The 17,271-nt window shown below is 42.6% G+C and overlaps 1 protein-coding gene across 4 annotated transcripts in view; it reads right to left on the minus strand.

Annotated features, from left to right (window-relative positions):
• The window catches only part of ube3c (ubiquitin protein ligase E3C), a 164,558-nt gene that overhangs the window by 14,523 nt on the left and 132,764 nt on the right, over positions 1-17,271 (minus strand). For all 4 annotated transcript variants that reach the window (XM_060825127.1, XM_060825126.1, XM_060825128.1 and 1 more), the window contains one exon: positions 9,232-9,298. In XM_060825127.1, coding sequence (XP_060681110.1) covers positions 9,232-9,298 — 67 coding nt within the window. The remainder of the gene's footprint in view (positions 1-9,231; positions 9,299-17,271) is intronic.

A 17,271-nucleotide genomic window follows, 5' to 3' on the forward strand; every position in this document is an offset into this window, starting at 1 on the left:
ACATGCAATATGATTGCATTTTGTTGAATGCAAATTGCAAATACTGAATACTGCTGTGCAACATGAAAACTTTATTTAATTTTTATTTAGCATGTAACATTCCAAACTTAACTTCTGAAGTTTTGCAAATTAGGAGGTGGATAGGTGTTATGAACAATTGCTAACTAAAGGTCATGTGAATTTGTGGCGATCTGAAGCACGTTTTATTGTTTGATTTATGCAGACGGTTAACAGGTTTTAATATTAATTATAATTTTATCATCACTTGGGATTGAAATTTTAAACACAAGATAATTATAATATTTATCACCAGGAAACGTTACATCTCTATTCAGGCAAACAAAAAGAAAGTGCAGTTAGATAGTCCAATTTCACAACAACATGCCATTGAACTTTAAAATGAAATGCTACTTCTGGAAAACATTTGTATTCATTTTTTTTTAAAAAAAGAGACACATGACACAAGCTTAAATTTTGCTTGCCAGAACAAAGGAACAACTTTCTTTGGCGTCCCCACACATTGCTTTTTTTTAAAAATGTATCATTACGAAACACAAGGGTAGCAGTGCTTTGCAGATTAATGATAAGAAAGCACTTCTGTAAACAAGACAGTTTCAATCTTCAGCTAACCAGACCTCAGTCTCAGACTTGCCATAAAAAAGGATTTCAAAATGGTTGGCACGGTTATTTTAACCCTGACACTTAATCCATGGATATAAATCACTTGAAGGTTTCTTATTCTTCAACGATGACTTGAACAAACATGGAGGCAATAGTAAAACTAATTTTAAAAAACAATCTACAATCAAATTAGACCTCAGCAGGACATTATAAAAAGCTCATCACACATTATGATAATTAACTGACAACTGATCTAAAACTGTGTTTTAAACTACAAATTAAATAGTAGGACCTAGTCATTCATTATTCTACCAAATTTAAGCACAAAGGCTTTGTTATGATTAAAACAGCAGTGTTGGCGGTTAGGCCACAGAAATCTATTGGCAAAGCTCATGTGTCAAGAAGGTTCAGCTATCTCCCAAATAATATTGGGCCACAAACTAATCAGTCACACCAGAGGCATTTAATCTGTTGACAAATATCTTTAAATGAGGTTTCTGAAATAAGATAAAATTAAGCTTTTAGTTTGTAAAGCATTTCTCCTCTTAATCCTATTTCTCCTCCCCTCTCAACATTCTGGGAAATACCAATGACCAGAAATGCAATCAGACTCGCCATGTAAATAGTGACTGCAATGGGAGATCAGAGGCTAAAAATACTGCGGTGAATAACCCATTTCCTGACCTCTCTATAGCCTGGTCCATCACCTACAAGGTGCACATTAGTAATATGATGGAAATCCCCATTTGCTTGGATGGGTGCAACTCCAACAATACTCAAGCAGCTTGACACCATCCAGGAGGAAAGCAGTCCACTTGACTGGCACCACACCCACGAGCATCCACTCCTTCCATCATGAACGCTCAGTAGCAGCAGTATATACTATCCACAAAAAGCACTGTAGAAATTCACCAAGGATCCTGATTGGCATTTTTGTCAATACCAGTACTTCAGTATACCGTAGAGTGACCATAATTCTGAAGCTATGCTCAACATCTTGCATACTTCAGAAGGATTTATTGCAATCTGTTTTTTATCTTGAGGTACCGATGATGCTGGTAAGACCATACATACTGATTGATTTATTGTCATTTGTACCAAAGTGTAGTGAAGAGCTTTGTTTATACAGTACAGATCATAGTAAGCAAGGATGTACAGAACAAAACATTTAGGCAGAAGCATTTATATTGGCCATGCCTCCCGTATCAATGACGGCACGAGGTCCCTTTCACATGAATCACCTAAACGCTCAAAGTAATAAAACAATACTTGGTCCATTCTACTTTCTTATCGACATATTGCTCCTTGGTAACACTCCAAGCAGGGCATAAGACATCTTCTATGCTCTGGTACTAATTCTCCTAAATAGCTAAATCCATCTTTCCTTCCTGTCATCCATGCTCAGGGACAATGTAAATAGATCCTTCTTATCAAGTATTCTCCTGCCTACCCCAACATCATAATTTCCCTCTCCAAGCTTTCAAAGCATAGCAACTACCCTTACAAACTACTGGACTATCTACTTCTCCAAAGCCTTTAAATGTACTGTCACCTCCCAAATTCAACCCCGATATTCTCCCAAGTTTTTGTCTGAATTTACCCAGTCAATGTTTTCGAACCAGATACATCATTGAAAAGTCCCTAATCAAAGTCAAAAATTATATTCTTTTGAGAGGCATGGGTTCTTCTCAACCCTCTGCACCCTTTGAGATGGTCATGATTCTTTTCCAAATCATCATCTTCAGTGTCCCTGTTCAACTCTTACTGAAGACAAACTGTCCCATAGACCATTATCTCTGGAGAAACTGCCTCTCTCTGCCATAAATCAGTGGTAACGTCCAAAGGTATGTAGCGGATTGACAATTAGCTAATCTTCCAATCACTCATCCATTACCTCTGTGCCTGCTAACAATATACCATAGACACTGGACACCTGAACACAACTCTACCAATCTCTCCTTCATGAGCTCAGTGAAAAATTTCCACTGGTTACATTTCTGAAGTGTCAGAGATATGATACATTTTAATATTGAAACTCATGTTATTACTGTTGCTACCCACAGAATCTTTCGAAAAACCGTTTCTCCCCAAGCTCCCAAAGATCTATCCTATGTACTCCTTATATTTATCATCTATTTCCCCATGGAAACTTCATGTGTAGACATGGGGAAAGTTTCCTAACATCTAGCTTGACCTCCTAATTTTTGATTTTCCCCTCCAACTGTCTCTTTTCAACATTAAATAATCAATAATTGGCAAACTTCCCAGATTAATTATTAAAAAAAAGACTAAAACCATTATGAGTAAATACCAGGGAGAGATTGAAACACAAGGATTGAAAAATATCACTTCAAGATTCTAATGATTTGTATTTATATGGCATCTTTGATGTAGAACAAAACACATAGGTGATCACAAAATTATAAACTGAGGCAAAGTGGACGTTGAACCAAAGAAGCAGATATTAGGCAGGGTAACGAAAAGCTTGGAAATCACAGTCAATCATTTGAAATATTGCAGGATTGTAGGAGACCATTGGATGCACACTTTGTGAGCCACAATCTTCATAAAAGGTTTTGAGTGGGGGAATACAAACAATTGGTTTGCTTTCGCCCTGTGCTGGTTTTTTTTCCAGCCATGACATGGAACACATCACCACAGATTTAAATGCTTAATGTATAAATAACTACATGCTACACCCATTAGTACATTAGCATTAATAACACGGGGGAAAAATTAGAATTGGACTAGCCACATAAATTGTGTGGCTACAAAACCAGATGAGGGGCTAAGAATGTTACAATGGGAACTTCACAGTTTCCTCAAAGGTAATCGCCAATGACAAGGCACAAATCAGGGATGTGATGGTACATTTTCGCTTTGCCTGAATGAATGTGGCTTCAAAAAAAAACTTTATATCAATCAAGATAAAGCAGCTCACTTGTTCTGCATCCCTTACATTGCCTTCACATAGAAATAATGAAGATAGCAGGAGGCCATTGAACGCTTCAAGCCTTTTCTTTAATTTAACTTGTAGGACATAAACACCACTGGCTGATCAGCATTTACTGCCCTTCTCGAGCTCCCCTTGAGAAGGTAGTGGTGTGCTGCTGTCTTAAACTGCTGCAGTCCACCTGCTATAAATTGACTAACAATGCACATAGGGAGGGAATCCAGGATCTTTAGTAAATTTCTCAAGTTCATCTTGCAGACAGCAGAAAGTGGATGCTTGTGGATGTGGTACCAATCAAGTGGACAGCTTTGTCCTGGATGATGTCAAGCTCAAGTGTTGTTGGCACTGTTCTCATCCAGGCAAGTGGGGAGTATTCCATCACATTCCTGACTTGTGCCACGTAGTTGGTGGACAGGCTTTGGGGAGCCAGGTGAGAGTTATTCACCACAATATTCCTATCCTTTAACCGGCTTTTGTTGCCGCTATGCTTACGTGGCTAGTTCAGTTGAGTTTCTGAGCAATGGTATTTCCAAGAGTGTTGATAGTGGGCTATTCAGTGCTGGCAACACCATTGAATGTCAAGGGAGTGATTTAATGCTCTCTTATTGGAGATCGTCATTGCCTGGCATCTGCATGGTACAAATGTGACCTACCATTTGTCAGCCCAAGCCTGGATATTGCCCAGATCTTGTTACATTTGAACATGGACTGCTACAGTATTTGCAGTGCTGCAAATGGTGCTAAATATTGTGCAATCATTGGCAAACTTCTGGCCTTATAATGTAGGGAAGGTCATTGATGAAGCAGCTGAAGATGGTTGGACCGAGGACATGATTCTGAAGAATTCCTGGCAGAGACGTCCTGGAGCGGAGATGACTGACCCCCTACAACCATAACTATATTCCTATGTGTCAGGTATGACTCCAACCAGTGGAGACTTTGCCCCAATACCCACTGATTCCAGTTCTGCGAGGGGTCCTTGATGCCACGCACTGTGGAACGCGGCCTTGATGTCAAGGGCTGTCACTCTCACCTCACCTTTGGAATTCAGCTTTTTGTCCATGTTTTAACCAAGGCCGTATTGAAGTCAAGAGCTGAGTGGCCTGGCAGAACCCAAACTAGGCATCAGTGAACAGATTATTGCTGAGCGGGTGCTGCTTGATAGCGCTGTTGATGACACCTTCCACCTTTTACTGATGACAGAGAATAGAGAGATGGGGCAGTAATTGGGGCTGAATTTGTCCTGCTTTTTGTCCGCAGAACATGCCAAGGCAAATTTCCACATTGGGTAGATGCCAATGCTGTAACTGTTACTGGAACAGTTTGGCTAGGGGAGCACAAGTCTTCAGTACTGTTCCTGAAATGTTCTCAAGTCTCAAAGCCTTTGCTGCATCTAGTGCCTCCAACTGTTTCTTGATATCATGTGGAGTGAATCAAATTAGCTGAAGATTGGTATGTGTAATTCCAGGAACTACTGGAAGAAGACGGGATGGATCATCCACTTCGCACTTCTGGCTGGAGATTGTTGCAAATGCTTCAGCCTTATCTTTTGCACTTAGGTGTTGGACTCTTCCATCATTGAGGATGGAGATATTTATGGAATCTTCTCCTCCAGTGAGCTGTTTATTTGTCCACCACCATTCATGACTTGTTATGGCAGGACTCCAGACTGCTGATCTGACCCATTAATTGTGGGATCACTTAGTTCTATAGATCACTTGCTGCTTATGCTTATTGTTACATAAGGAACCCTGGTTGGGAGCTTCACCAGTTGGACACCTCATTTTTAGGTGTGCCTGGTGCAGCTTCTAGCATGCTCTTCCTGCACTCTCCATTGAACCAAGGTTGATCCCCTGGCTTAGCAGTAATGGTTGAGTGGGGAAGTTGCCAGACAATAAGGTTGCAGGCTGTGATGGAGTAGAATTCTACTGCTGTTGATGGCCCACAGCGTGTCATGAATACCCAGTCTTGAGTCAGAAGTCACACGACATCAGGTTATAATCCAACAGATTTGTTTGAAATCACAAGGTTTTGGAGCATTGCTCCTTCATCAGGTGAAGTGGAGGGAAGTGCACAGGCCCAGAATTTATAGGCAGAGAGGTAATGACAAGATAATTCCAGATAATTAAGACTGTCAAAAGATAAGTACAAAGAGTGAGAGAAAAGCTGAACAACAAGTCGTCACAGGTGGTCAAAAGTATCAGTATGAGTAAAATCTCAATAGCAGGAAAGTATGACCTATGATCCAACAGATTAAGGCTGAGAGATAACTACAAAAAGTCAAAAATAAGATGGCACTAGAGACAAACCAAATGGCTGGAATAAAACAAGTTGAAAGAACTGCGGATGCTGTAAATCAGAAACTAAAACAGACGTTAATGAAAAGGATCAGCAGCTCTGGCACCATCTGTGAAGAGTTAATAATTCAGGTCTAGTGACCCTTCCTCATGCTGGAACAACACAATGGGTATAAGAGTCACATGACAAGGGTTTAACCAAACTAACAAATAACCCAAACTGTACAAACTAATTAAGATAAAGTGATAATAATAAATGATCAAGGTAACAGTGTCAAAACAGAACAGCAAGGAAGATTTTACGAACAATATGGTAGATTTACATGTGGTGTGACATGAAGCAAAAGATCAGTTAAGACCATCCTCAGGGTACAGAACTTGCTATCAGTTTCTGCTTGGCAATTCTGTTTTTGACACGTATCTCAAAGGCTGCAGTGGAGGATGCTTACCAAAATCAAATTGCTAGATCTGTTTGAAGACTAACCCATTTAGCATGGTGGTAGTGCCACACAACACGATGCAGGGTATTCCAAATGTGAAGGCAGGATGTCATTTCCACAAATGCTATGCACTGCTCACTCTTTCCGATAATGTCATGTTCAGATGCATCTGCAGCCAGCAGATTGGTATGCTTGAGGTCAAGTATGTTTTTCCCTTGTTTTGGGTCCCTCATCACCTGCCACACATCCAGTCCAGAAGCTACATCCTTTCGGACCTGATCAGCTGAATGAGTCGGGATGCCAAGCCACGAAAAAGGTGGATATTAAATACCCACCATCCTGTGTACGTTTTGCACCATTGCCACTCTCAGTGCTTCCTCCAACTGTTGTTCAACATGGAGTACGGATTCCTCAGCTGAACGAGGATAGTAGGTGGTAATCAGAAGGTTTCCTTGCCCACATTTAACCTGAAGTCATGAGAGTTCATGCAGTCTGAAGTCAATGGTGTGCACTCCCAGGGGTGGGACAGGATATATCCAAGGATAGTCCAGGAACCCTGCACTGCCCAGTTCTACCTCCTTCCCAAGATCCACAAGCCTGACCACCCTGGCCGACCCATTGTCTCAGCATGCTCCTGCCCCACTGAACTCATCTCTACCTACCTCAACACTGTCCTATCCCCCGTACTCCAGGAACTCCCCACATACGTTCGAGACACCACCCATGCCCTCCACCTCCTCCAAGACTTCCGTTTTCCCGGACCAGAACGCCTCATCTTCACCACAGATATCCAATCCATCTACACCGCCATCCGCCATGACCAGGGCCTCCGAGCCCTCCGTTTTTTCCTCTCCAGACGTCCCCAACAGTACCCTTCCACCGACACACTCATTCGTTTGGCCGAACTAGTCCTCACCCCCTTAACAATTTCTCCTTTGAATCCTCCCACTTCCTCCAGACCAAAGGAGTAGCAATGGGCACATGTATGGGCCCCAGCTATGCCCGTCTCTTTGTTGGCTATGTAGAACAGTTGATCTTCCGTAATTACACCGGCACCACTCCCCACCTCTTCCTCCACTGCATTGATGACTGCATTGGCGCCACCTCGTGCTCCCACGAGGTTGAGCAATTCATCAACTTCAACACATTCCACCCTGACCTTAAATTTACCTGGACCATCTCTGACACCTCCTTCCCCTTCCTGGACCCCTCCATCTCCATTAATAACGACCGACTTGACACTGACATTTTTTACAAACCCACCAATTCCCATAGCTACCTGGATTACACCTCTTCCCACCCTACTTCTTGCAAAAATGCCATCCCGTATTCCCAATTCCTCCGCCTCCGCCTTATCTGCTCCCAGGAGGATCAGTTCCACCATCGAACACACCAGATAGCCTCCTTCTTTAGAGACCGCAATTTCCTTTTCCCTGTGGTTAAAGATGCCCTCCAACGCATCTCGTCCACATCGCGCACCTCCGCCCTCAGACCCCACCCGTCCAACCGTAACAAGGACAGAACACTCCTGGTGCTCACCTTCCACCCTACAAACCTTCGCATAAACCAAACCATCCACCGGCATTTCCGCCACCTCCAAACGGACACCACCACCAGGGATATATTTTCCTCCCCACCTCTTTCTGCCTTCCGCAAAGACCATTCCTTCCGTGACTACCTTGTCAGGTCCACGCCCCCCTACAACCCATCCTCCCATCCTGGCACTTTCCCCTGCCACTGCAGGAACTGTAAAACCTGCGCCACACCTCCTCCCTCACCTCTATCCAAAGCCCTAAAAGGAGCCTTCCACATCCAAAGTTTTGCCTGCACATCCACTAATATCATTTATTGTATCCGTTGCTCCCGATGCGGTCTCCTCTACATTGGGGAGACTGGACACCTCCTAGCAGAGCGCTTTAGGGAACATCTCTGGGACACCCGCACCAATCAACCATGCCGCCCTGTGGCCCAACATTTCAACTCCCCCTCTCACTCTGCCGAGGACATGGAGTTCCTGGGCCTCCTTCACCGCCGCTCCATCACCACCAGACACCTGGAGGAAGAATGCTTCATCTTCCGCCTCGGAACACTTCAACCCCAGGGCATCAATGTGGACTTCAACAGTTTCCTCATTTCCCCTTCCCCCACCTCACCCTAGTTCCAAACTTCCAGCTCAGCACTGTCCCCATGACTTGTCCAACCTGCCTAGCTCCTTTTCCACCTATCCACTCCACCCTCTCCTCCCTGACCTATCACGTTCATTCCCTCCTCCACTCACCCATTGCACTCTATGCTACTTTCTCCCCACCTCCACTGTCCTCTAGCGTATCTCTCCACGCTTCAGGCTCACTGCCTTTATTCCTGATGAAGGGCTTTTGCCCGAAACGTCAATTTCGCTGCACTTTGGATGCTGCCTGAACTGCTGTGCTCTTCCAGCACCACTGATCCATATATCCAAGGATGGTGATGGTAGTATCTGGACATTGTCTGTCAGATATCATTCAGTAAGTACAACAGTCAGGCTGTGGTTTGAACCGTCTGTAAGACAGGTATCCCAATTTGGACGCTAGTGCCCAGAGGTTAGCAGAGAGGTATTAGCAGAGTCAATAGGGCTGTTTCCGCCAGTCTATATCTCTGTTCCTTCATTGTTGCTGGATCTAGATCCTGGAACACCCTCCCATACAGCACTCTGGGTGTGCCTATCAGGTTGATGGAAGGCAGCTCAAGTGTACTTGGATTTAGGCAATAAATGGCATAGCAAAGAGGCTGACATCCCATAAGAGAAGAAATTAACAAATACATCACCTCTGGGCAAAACACTTCAGAAAGCTAATATATAACTTTTGCGCTTTACTAATTCAATAGGATTGATGACATTTAAATATGAAAAAACCCATGCTCCAGATTAAAATATTTATACCTGAATAATTTGTGAAGTTTTTCAGATCCTCCAGATCTATTGGTATTTGTGCTCCAGATATTAAAACCTGACAACAGGGAAAAAAAAGTGGAGATTAAGAAAACACAAATATTTGAAAACTTAAACAGCTTTGGAATTGACAATAAACTTCATTTTCTTGCCATGTTTCTCCAGAAGAAATTTTTTTTAGCTCATCATAGCTTAAAAACACTTCAATAGGTATATGAAATGCCATAACCTACAGAGCACAAACTATGATCTGTAGGTTGGATTGGATATGGGGAGCTCGTTTTTAACCAGCAGTGACGCAGTGGCCAAATGATACGTTTCTGGACAGTGTATCTTCAGAAAGAGAGTCATATAGGAAAGAAAAAAGGTCCATAAGCTGATCAAGTCTGGTCTGGTGAAAAACTACCTAACTATTCTAATCCCCCTTTCCAGCACTTGGTCCACAGCCTTGCCTGCCTTTGTATCCAACTAGATGTCTGAATACTTTGCCCTCTGGGTGAAAAAATCTTTTCCTCCCATACCCTTAAAATGGGATTTTGATGTTGAAGCCATTTCAGAGACATGGGGAGAGTAGGGAAAGGAATGGTTGTGGCAGGTTCCGGGATTTAGATGTTTCACTAAGAACAGAGAAGATAATAAAAGAGGGGGAGGTGTGGCATTGTTAGTCAAGGACAGTATTATGGCTGCAGCAATGACAATCGGGGACTCGTCATAATATGGGATGAGATTAGAAACAGGAAAGGAGAGGTCACCCTTTTGGGAGTTTTCAGTAGATCTCCGAATAGTTCCAGAGATGTAGAGGAAAGGATAGCAAATAGGATTTTCGATAGGAGTGAGAGTGACAGGGTACTTGTTATGGGGGACTTGAACTCACCAAATATTGATTGGAAATACGAGAGTTCGAGTACTTTAGATTAGATTCCCTTCAGTATGGAAACAGGCCCTTTGGCCCAACAAGTCCACACCGACCTGATATTTAGCCCTGACTAATGCACCTAATAGTATGAGCAATTGAGCATGGCCAGTTCACCTGACCTGCACATTTTTGGATTGTGGGAGCAAACCAGAGCACCCGGAGGAAACCGACAGACACAGGGACAATGCGCAAACTCCACACAGCCACCTGAGGTGGAATCAAACCCAGGTCCTGGCTCTGTGAGGCAGCAGTGCTAACCACTGTGCCACCCAAACGGATCAGTTTTTGTCCATTGTGTGGGGGGGGGTCTGGAAGTCTGACAGTATGTAGACAGGCCAACAAGGGGTGAGGCCACATTAGATTTGATATCAGGTAATGAACCCAGCCAGGTGTTAGGATTGAGGTAGGCCAGCACTTTGGTGATAGTGACCACAATTCGGTTATGTTTGGGTATAGGTATACACCAGAGGGCAAGAGCTACAGCTGGGGGAAAGGCAATTACGATGAGATTAGACAAATTTAGGATGCATAGGATGGGGAATGAAACTACTGAGGATGGGCACAAAAGATATGTGGAGCTTATTCAAGGAACAGCTACTGTGTTTCCTTAATAAGTACGTACCTATCAGACAGGGAGGAAGCTGTCGAGTGCAGGATTTATGGTTTACTAAGGAAGTTGAATCTCTTGTCAAGAGGAAGGCGGCAGCTTATGTCAAGATGAGATGTGAAGGCTCAGTTAGGGCAATTGAGAGTTACAAGGTAGCCAGGAAAGACCTAAAAATAGAGCTAGGATGAGTGAGGAGGGGGCATGAGGAGTTGTTGGCGGATAGAATAAGGGAAAACCCTAAAGATTTCTATAGGTATATAAGGGATTAAAAAAATGACCAGAGTAAGATTAAGGCCAATCAAGGACAGTAGTGGGAAATTGTGCATGGAGTCACAGGAGATGGAGAAGCGCTAAATTGATATTTTTTGTGAGTATTCACACTGGAAAAAACACAATGTTGTTGAGGAGAATACTGAGAAACAAGCTACTAGACTAGAAGGGACTGAGGTTCACAAGGAGGTGGCATTAGAAATGCTGCGAAGTGTGAAAATAGATGAGCCCCGGGCCAGATGGATTTTTCCTCTGATTCTATGGGAAGCCAGGGAAGAGAATACGGAGCCTTTGGCTTTAATCTTTATGTCATCATTGTCGACAGGAATAGTGCCAGAAAACCGGAGTAGAGCAGATGTTGTCTCTTTGTTCAAGAAGCCGGGTAGAGACAACCCTGCATAATTATAGGCCAGTGAGCCTTACTTCAGTTGTTGGTAAAGTGTTGGAAAAGGTTATAAGAGATAGGATTTATAATCATCTTGATAGGACATAAGACGAAAAATATTCATTTAGCATATCCTCTATCTCCATGCACAACTTCCCACTACTGCCCTTGATTGGCCCTAATCTTACTCTAGTTGATCAGGGATAGTCAACATGGTTTTGTGAAGGGAACACAAACTTTATTTAGTTCTTTGAGAAAGTGACCAAACAGGTGAATGAGGGTAAATTCTTTAATGTGGTGTATATAGATTTCAGTAAGGCGTTTCATAAGGTTCCCCATGGTTGATTACTGCACAAAATATGGAGGCGTGGAATTGAGGGCGATTTAGCAGTTTGGATCAAAAATTGGCTAGCTGAGAAAAGAGTGGTGACTGATGGGAAATGTTCATCCTGGAGAGGTTTTAAATTGGAGAAAGGCCAATTTTGACAGTGTTAGGCAAGAACTTACAAAAGTTGATTGGGGGCCGATGTTCACAGGTAAAAGGACGGCTGGAAAATGGGAAGCCTTCAGAAATGAGATAACAAGAATCCAGAGAAAGTATATTCCTGTTAGTGTGAAAGGAAAGGTTGGTAGGTTTAAGGAATGCTGGATGAATAAAGAAATGGAGGGTTTGATAAAGAAAAAGAAAGAAGCATATGTCAAGTGTAGACAGGATAGATCGAGTGAATCCTTAGAAAAGTATAAGGCAGTATGAGTATACTTGAGAGAGAAAACAGGAGGGCAAAAAGGGGACACGAGTTAGCTTTGGAAAATAGAGCTAAGGAGAATCTAAGGGTTTTTACAAATACATTAGGGACAAAAGGGTAATTAGGGAGAGAACAGGGCCCCTCAAAGATCAGCAAGGCAGCTTTTGCATCAGCACAGTATTTTGCATCAGTATGGACTGTGGAAAAGGATGTGGAAGATATAGCATCCAGGGAAATAGATGGTGACATCTTGAAAATGTTCATATTACATCGGAGGAAGTGCTGGATATCTTGAAACGCATAAAAGTGGATAAATCCCCAGGACCTGATAAGGTGCACCCTAGAACTCGGTGGGAAGCTAGGGAAGTGATTGCTGGGCCTCTTCGTGAGATATTTTCATCATCGATAGTCACAGGTGAGGTGCTGGAAGACTAGAGGTTGGTTAACATGGTGCCACTGTTTAAGAAAGGTGCTAAGGACAAGCCAGGAAACTATAGACCAGTGAGCCTGACGTGGGCAAGTTGCTAGAGGGAATCCTGAGGGACAGGATGTACATGTGTTTGGAAAGGCAAGGACTGATTTAGGGATGGTCAACATGGCTTTGAGAGTGGGAAATCAGGTCTCAGAAACTTGCTTGAGATTTTTGAAGAAATAACAGAGGATTGATGAGGACAAAGCAGTACATGTGATCTACATGAACTTCAGTAAGGTGTTCACCAAGGTTCCCAGGAGACTGGCTAGCAAGGTTAGATCTCATGGAATACAGGGAGAACTCGCCAATTGGATACAGAACTGGCTCAAAGGTAGAAGACAGAGGGTGGTGGTGGAGGCTTGCTTTTCTGACTGGAGGCCTATGACCAGTGGAGTGCCACAAGGATCGGTGCTGGGTCCACTACTTTTCATCATTTATATAATGGATTTGGTTGCGAGTGCAAGAGGTAAATTTTGCAAATGACACTAAAATTGGAGGTGTAGTGGACGGCAAAGGTGGTTACAATAGAACTTGATCAGATGGGCCAATGGGCTGAATAGTGGCAGATGGAGTTCAATTCAGATAAACGCGAGGTGCTGCATTTTGGCAAAGCAAATCTTAGCAGGACTTATACACTTCATGGTAAGGTCCTAGGGAGTGTTGCTGAACAAAGAGATCTTGGAGTGCAGGTTCATAGCTCCTTGAAAGTGGAGTCGCAGGTAGATAGGATAGTTGAAGACGGCATTTGGCATGCTTTCCTTTATTGGTCAGAGTATGGAGTACAGGAGTTGGAGGTCATGTTGCGGCTGTACAGAACATTGATTAGGCCACTGTTGGAATATTGCATGCAATTTAGGTCTCCCTCCTATCAGAAAGATGTTATGAAACTTGAAAGGGTTCAGAAAAGATTTACAAGGATGTTGCCAGGGTGGGAGGATGAGATATACAGAGAGGTTGAACAGGCTGGGGCAGTTTTCCCTGGAGTGTCAGAGGCTGAGGGGTGACCTTATTGAGGTTTATAAAATTATGAGGGGCATGGAGAGGATAAATAGATGAAGTCTTTTCCCTGGGATGTACGAGTCCAGAACTAGAGGGCAGAGGTTTACGGTGAGAGGGGAAAGATATTAAAAGAGACCTAAGGGGCAATGTTTTCATGCAGAGGGTGGTATGTGTATGGAGCTGCCAGAGGATGTGGTGGATGCGGTGGATGCTCATACAATTGCAACATTTAAAAGGCATCTGGATGAGTATATGAATAGGAAGGGATGGAGTGATAAGTTGCTGGCAGGTGGGATTAGATTGGATTGGGATAGCTGGTCAGCATGGACAAGTTGGACAGAAGGGTCTGTTTCTGTGCTATATATCTCTATGACTCTACCACTCTACTAGTGATGGATTGCAAGGATCTGGTTTGGCTCCACTGCTGTTTGTCATTTTTATAAATGATCTGGATGAGGGCATAGAAGGGTTGGTTAATAAATTTGCAGACGACACTAAGATTGGTATAGCTGTGGATAGTGCCAAAGGAGGTTGTAGGTTACAGGGGGGCATAGATAAACTGCAGAGCTGGGGTGAGAGGTGGCAAATGGAATTTAATGCAGAAAAGTGAGGCGATTCACTTTGGAAGGAGTAACACGAATGCAGAGTACTGGGCGAATGGTAAGATTCTTGGTAGTGTAGATGAGCAAAGAGATCTCTCAAAGATCCCTCAAAGTTGCCACCCAGGTTGATAGGGTTGTTAAGGAGAAAGTGAGGTCTGCAGATGCTGGAGATCAGAGCTGAAAATGTGTTGCTGGAAAAGTGCAGCAGGTCAGGCAGCATCCAAGGAACAGGAGATTCAACGTTTCGGGCATAAGCCCTTCTTTAGGAATGAAGGGTTGTTAAGGCAGCTTATGGTGTGTAAGCCTTTATTAGTAGAGAGACCGAGTTTCAGAACCACGAGGTCATGCTGCAGCTGTACAAAACTCTGGTGTAGCCGCACTTGAGTACTGTGTGCAGTTTTGGTCACTGCATTATAGGAAGGATCTGGAGGCTTTGAAAAGGGTTCAGAAGAGATTTATAGGATGTTGTCTAGTATGCAGAGAAGGAAAGGCTGAGGGATCGGAGGCCGTTTTCGTTAGAGGCAGTGGTTGAGAGGCACTTAATTGAGACATATAAGACTATCAGAGCGTTAGATAGGTTGGATAGTGAAAGACTTTTTCCTAGGATGGTGATGGCTAGCACAAGGAGGCATAGCTTCAAATTGAGGGCTGATAGATATAAGACAGTTTCTTTACTCAGAGTAATAGGGACATGGAATGCACTGCCTGCAACAGTTGTAAATGATAATTGGATAGGCACATGGCCAAGAATGGAAGAGTGTAGGTCAGATGGGCTTAAAACTGATTTCACCAGTCGGTGCAACATCAAGGGCTGAAGGGCCTGCACTGTGCTGGAATGTTCTATGTTCTAAAACTGTGCCCCTTTGCCGAAATCTATGCCCCCTGGTCATTGCCCGATGTCCCTCAATTTTAAACATCACAATAATGCTCCCATCAGCTCCAAGAAAAACCTCAGTCTATTCAATCTCTGTTCATAACTGAAACTCTAGCAAATCTCCTCTGCACCCTCTCCAATGCAATCACATCCTATAACGTGGATTCCAGAACTACACAAATATCATCGTATATGGTAGCAACATTCTACCAACACAGAAAACAGCTGAAGTTAGCCAGTTAGTCTCTCAAGACCCCTGCACCATTCAACAACAAAATGGCTAATTTTCTATCTCAATGTCATTTTCTAATGCACTATTCCTATACTGCTTGATATTTTTAATAACTAGAAATCTATTTTTAATAACTTGCATATATTCTAGATTAGAGTAGTGCTGGAAAAGCACAGCAGGTCAGGCAGCATCCAAGGAGCAGGAAAATCAACATTTCGGGCATAAACCCTTCACTTCCCAATGAACAACGTATGCCCGTAATGTCAATTCTCTTCCTCCTTGGAAGGTGCCTGACCTGCTGTGTTTTTCCAGCACCATACTGTCGACTGCGATACTCCAGCACCTGCACTCCTTACTTTCTCCTTACCAACTTTTGGTCATAGTCATCGCTTTCTGTCTGCCACTTTCTAACTTATTATGTAGCAACTCAAGTTTTTCTTTTAAAAAGCATTTTTCTGACTTTCCACCATTTAAAGAACCTTCCCCCTCCCCCAGAGCAGTGCATTAGCTTACGCATTTACAACCAGTCTACAAGAGTAGTTACTTATCACATGACTTTCTTGTGATGCCACTGATCAGTTTTCACTTCCCGAAACTCAGCACTCCATGGCTTCTCACTGCCTTGCACCCCTCCTTCTAAATTTAATTCACCAATTAAATACTCTGCATCTTATTAATCACCATTTTTATGGTACCTATTTTTAATGATAAGAAAACTATACAAGAGCAAATTAGTGTTGAGGAATATCATTAAAAATTGCAATGGCGATAAGGCACGTGAATTTATTCTATATTTTTAAAAAATCCTTAATCTTGAATAAATCTTGCAACAATAGCCAAGAACAACCAGGAAAAACATGCAGGTATTACTTTATTTAACATTATAAGACTGGGTGCATTCCAGAGAATTAAGAAGTTTACACTCTTGCAATAGGTTAGCCTCTGGATTTCTATGAATTGCTTAAACTTTTAAAAAAACATTTAAAAAGGTCACCTGCAGTTTTTAATGTGGCTCTGTCAATAAGCGTAATTCCAATAAGATGCAAATGAATATGCATCTTAAAAAGTAAGTTTGAACTTCTTTTCTCCTACAAATGCTAGATCAGTTCACATAATTCATTTATCCCAGAGAACCAGAACAATCCTGTAACACACCAATTTTAAAACTGGAGTGTACTATCTGCAAGGATTGTGGGAGCAGATTAAATAGTCACTTTAACAGGCAATTGAATAAACAAAGGAAAACTTTACAGGGCTACAGCAGAAGGGCAGGAAAATTGGATTATTTGATAGCTCTTTCAAAGAGCCAGTACAAGCATCGAGGGTCTGAAGGACCTTATTCTGGGCTGAGTCACTTTATGGAGATAGCAATTGAACATGGAACTTTTATCTGTACACTCAATGATACTCAATATGTAACTATTAGTCACTGAACTAAGAAAATTTAAAAACTCAAAAGAAACAATCCTGTTTCAAAGTACAAGTATCACAACTAGTGTATTAAAATATTGGAAAAGAAAATGCAGTGTTATTCCAAAATATTAGCATCATAGAGATCTACAGCACAAAAAAGGCCCTTCAGCCCATCACATCTGTGCCAGTCAAAAACAATCACCTAAATATTTTAAACCCATTTTCCAGGAATACACCATCCAGACAGGGTCATGAACTCTTGACCCTCAGATCATAAATCTGATGCTGTACCAACTTGTATGTTGACAAGCATCATAGAAAGAAACTGCACAGGAAACAATTTAGTTTATAATTCGAGCGGCAGGTTTTTAGTTGAGCTGTTGATTAATCCCCGCAATTTTACTTCCTCCCTCAGTTCAACCACTCCATCCCACTAACCTCGAAAATGTTCTCTCATTAGGACCCAATTTCCTTTGAATCTTACTAGTGAATCCAGTTCCACCATCCTTTCTAGA

Source organism: Hemiscyllium ocellatum, chromosome 5 (assembly GCF_020745735.1).
Source record: "Hemiscyllium ocellatum isolate sHemOce1 chromosome 5, sHemOce1.pat.X.cur, whole genome shotgun sequence".
Lineage (NCBI taxonomy): Eukaryota > Metazoa > Chordata > Chondrichthyes > Orectolobiformes > Hemiscylliidae > Hemiscyllium > Hemiscyllium ocellatum.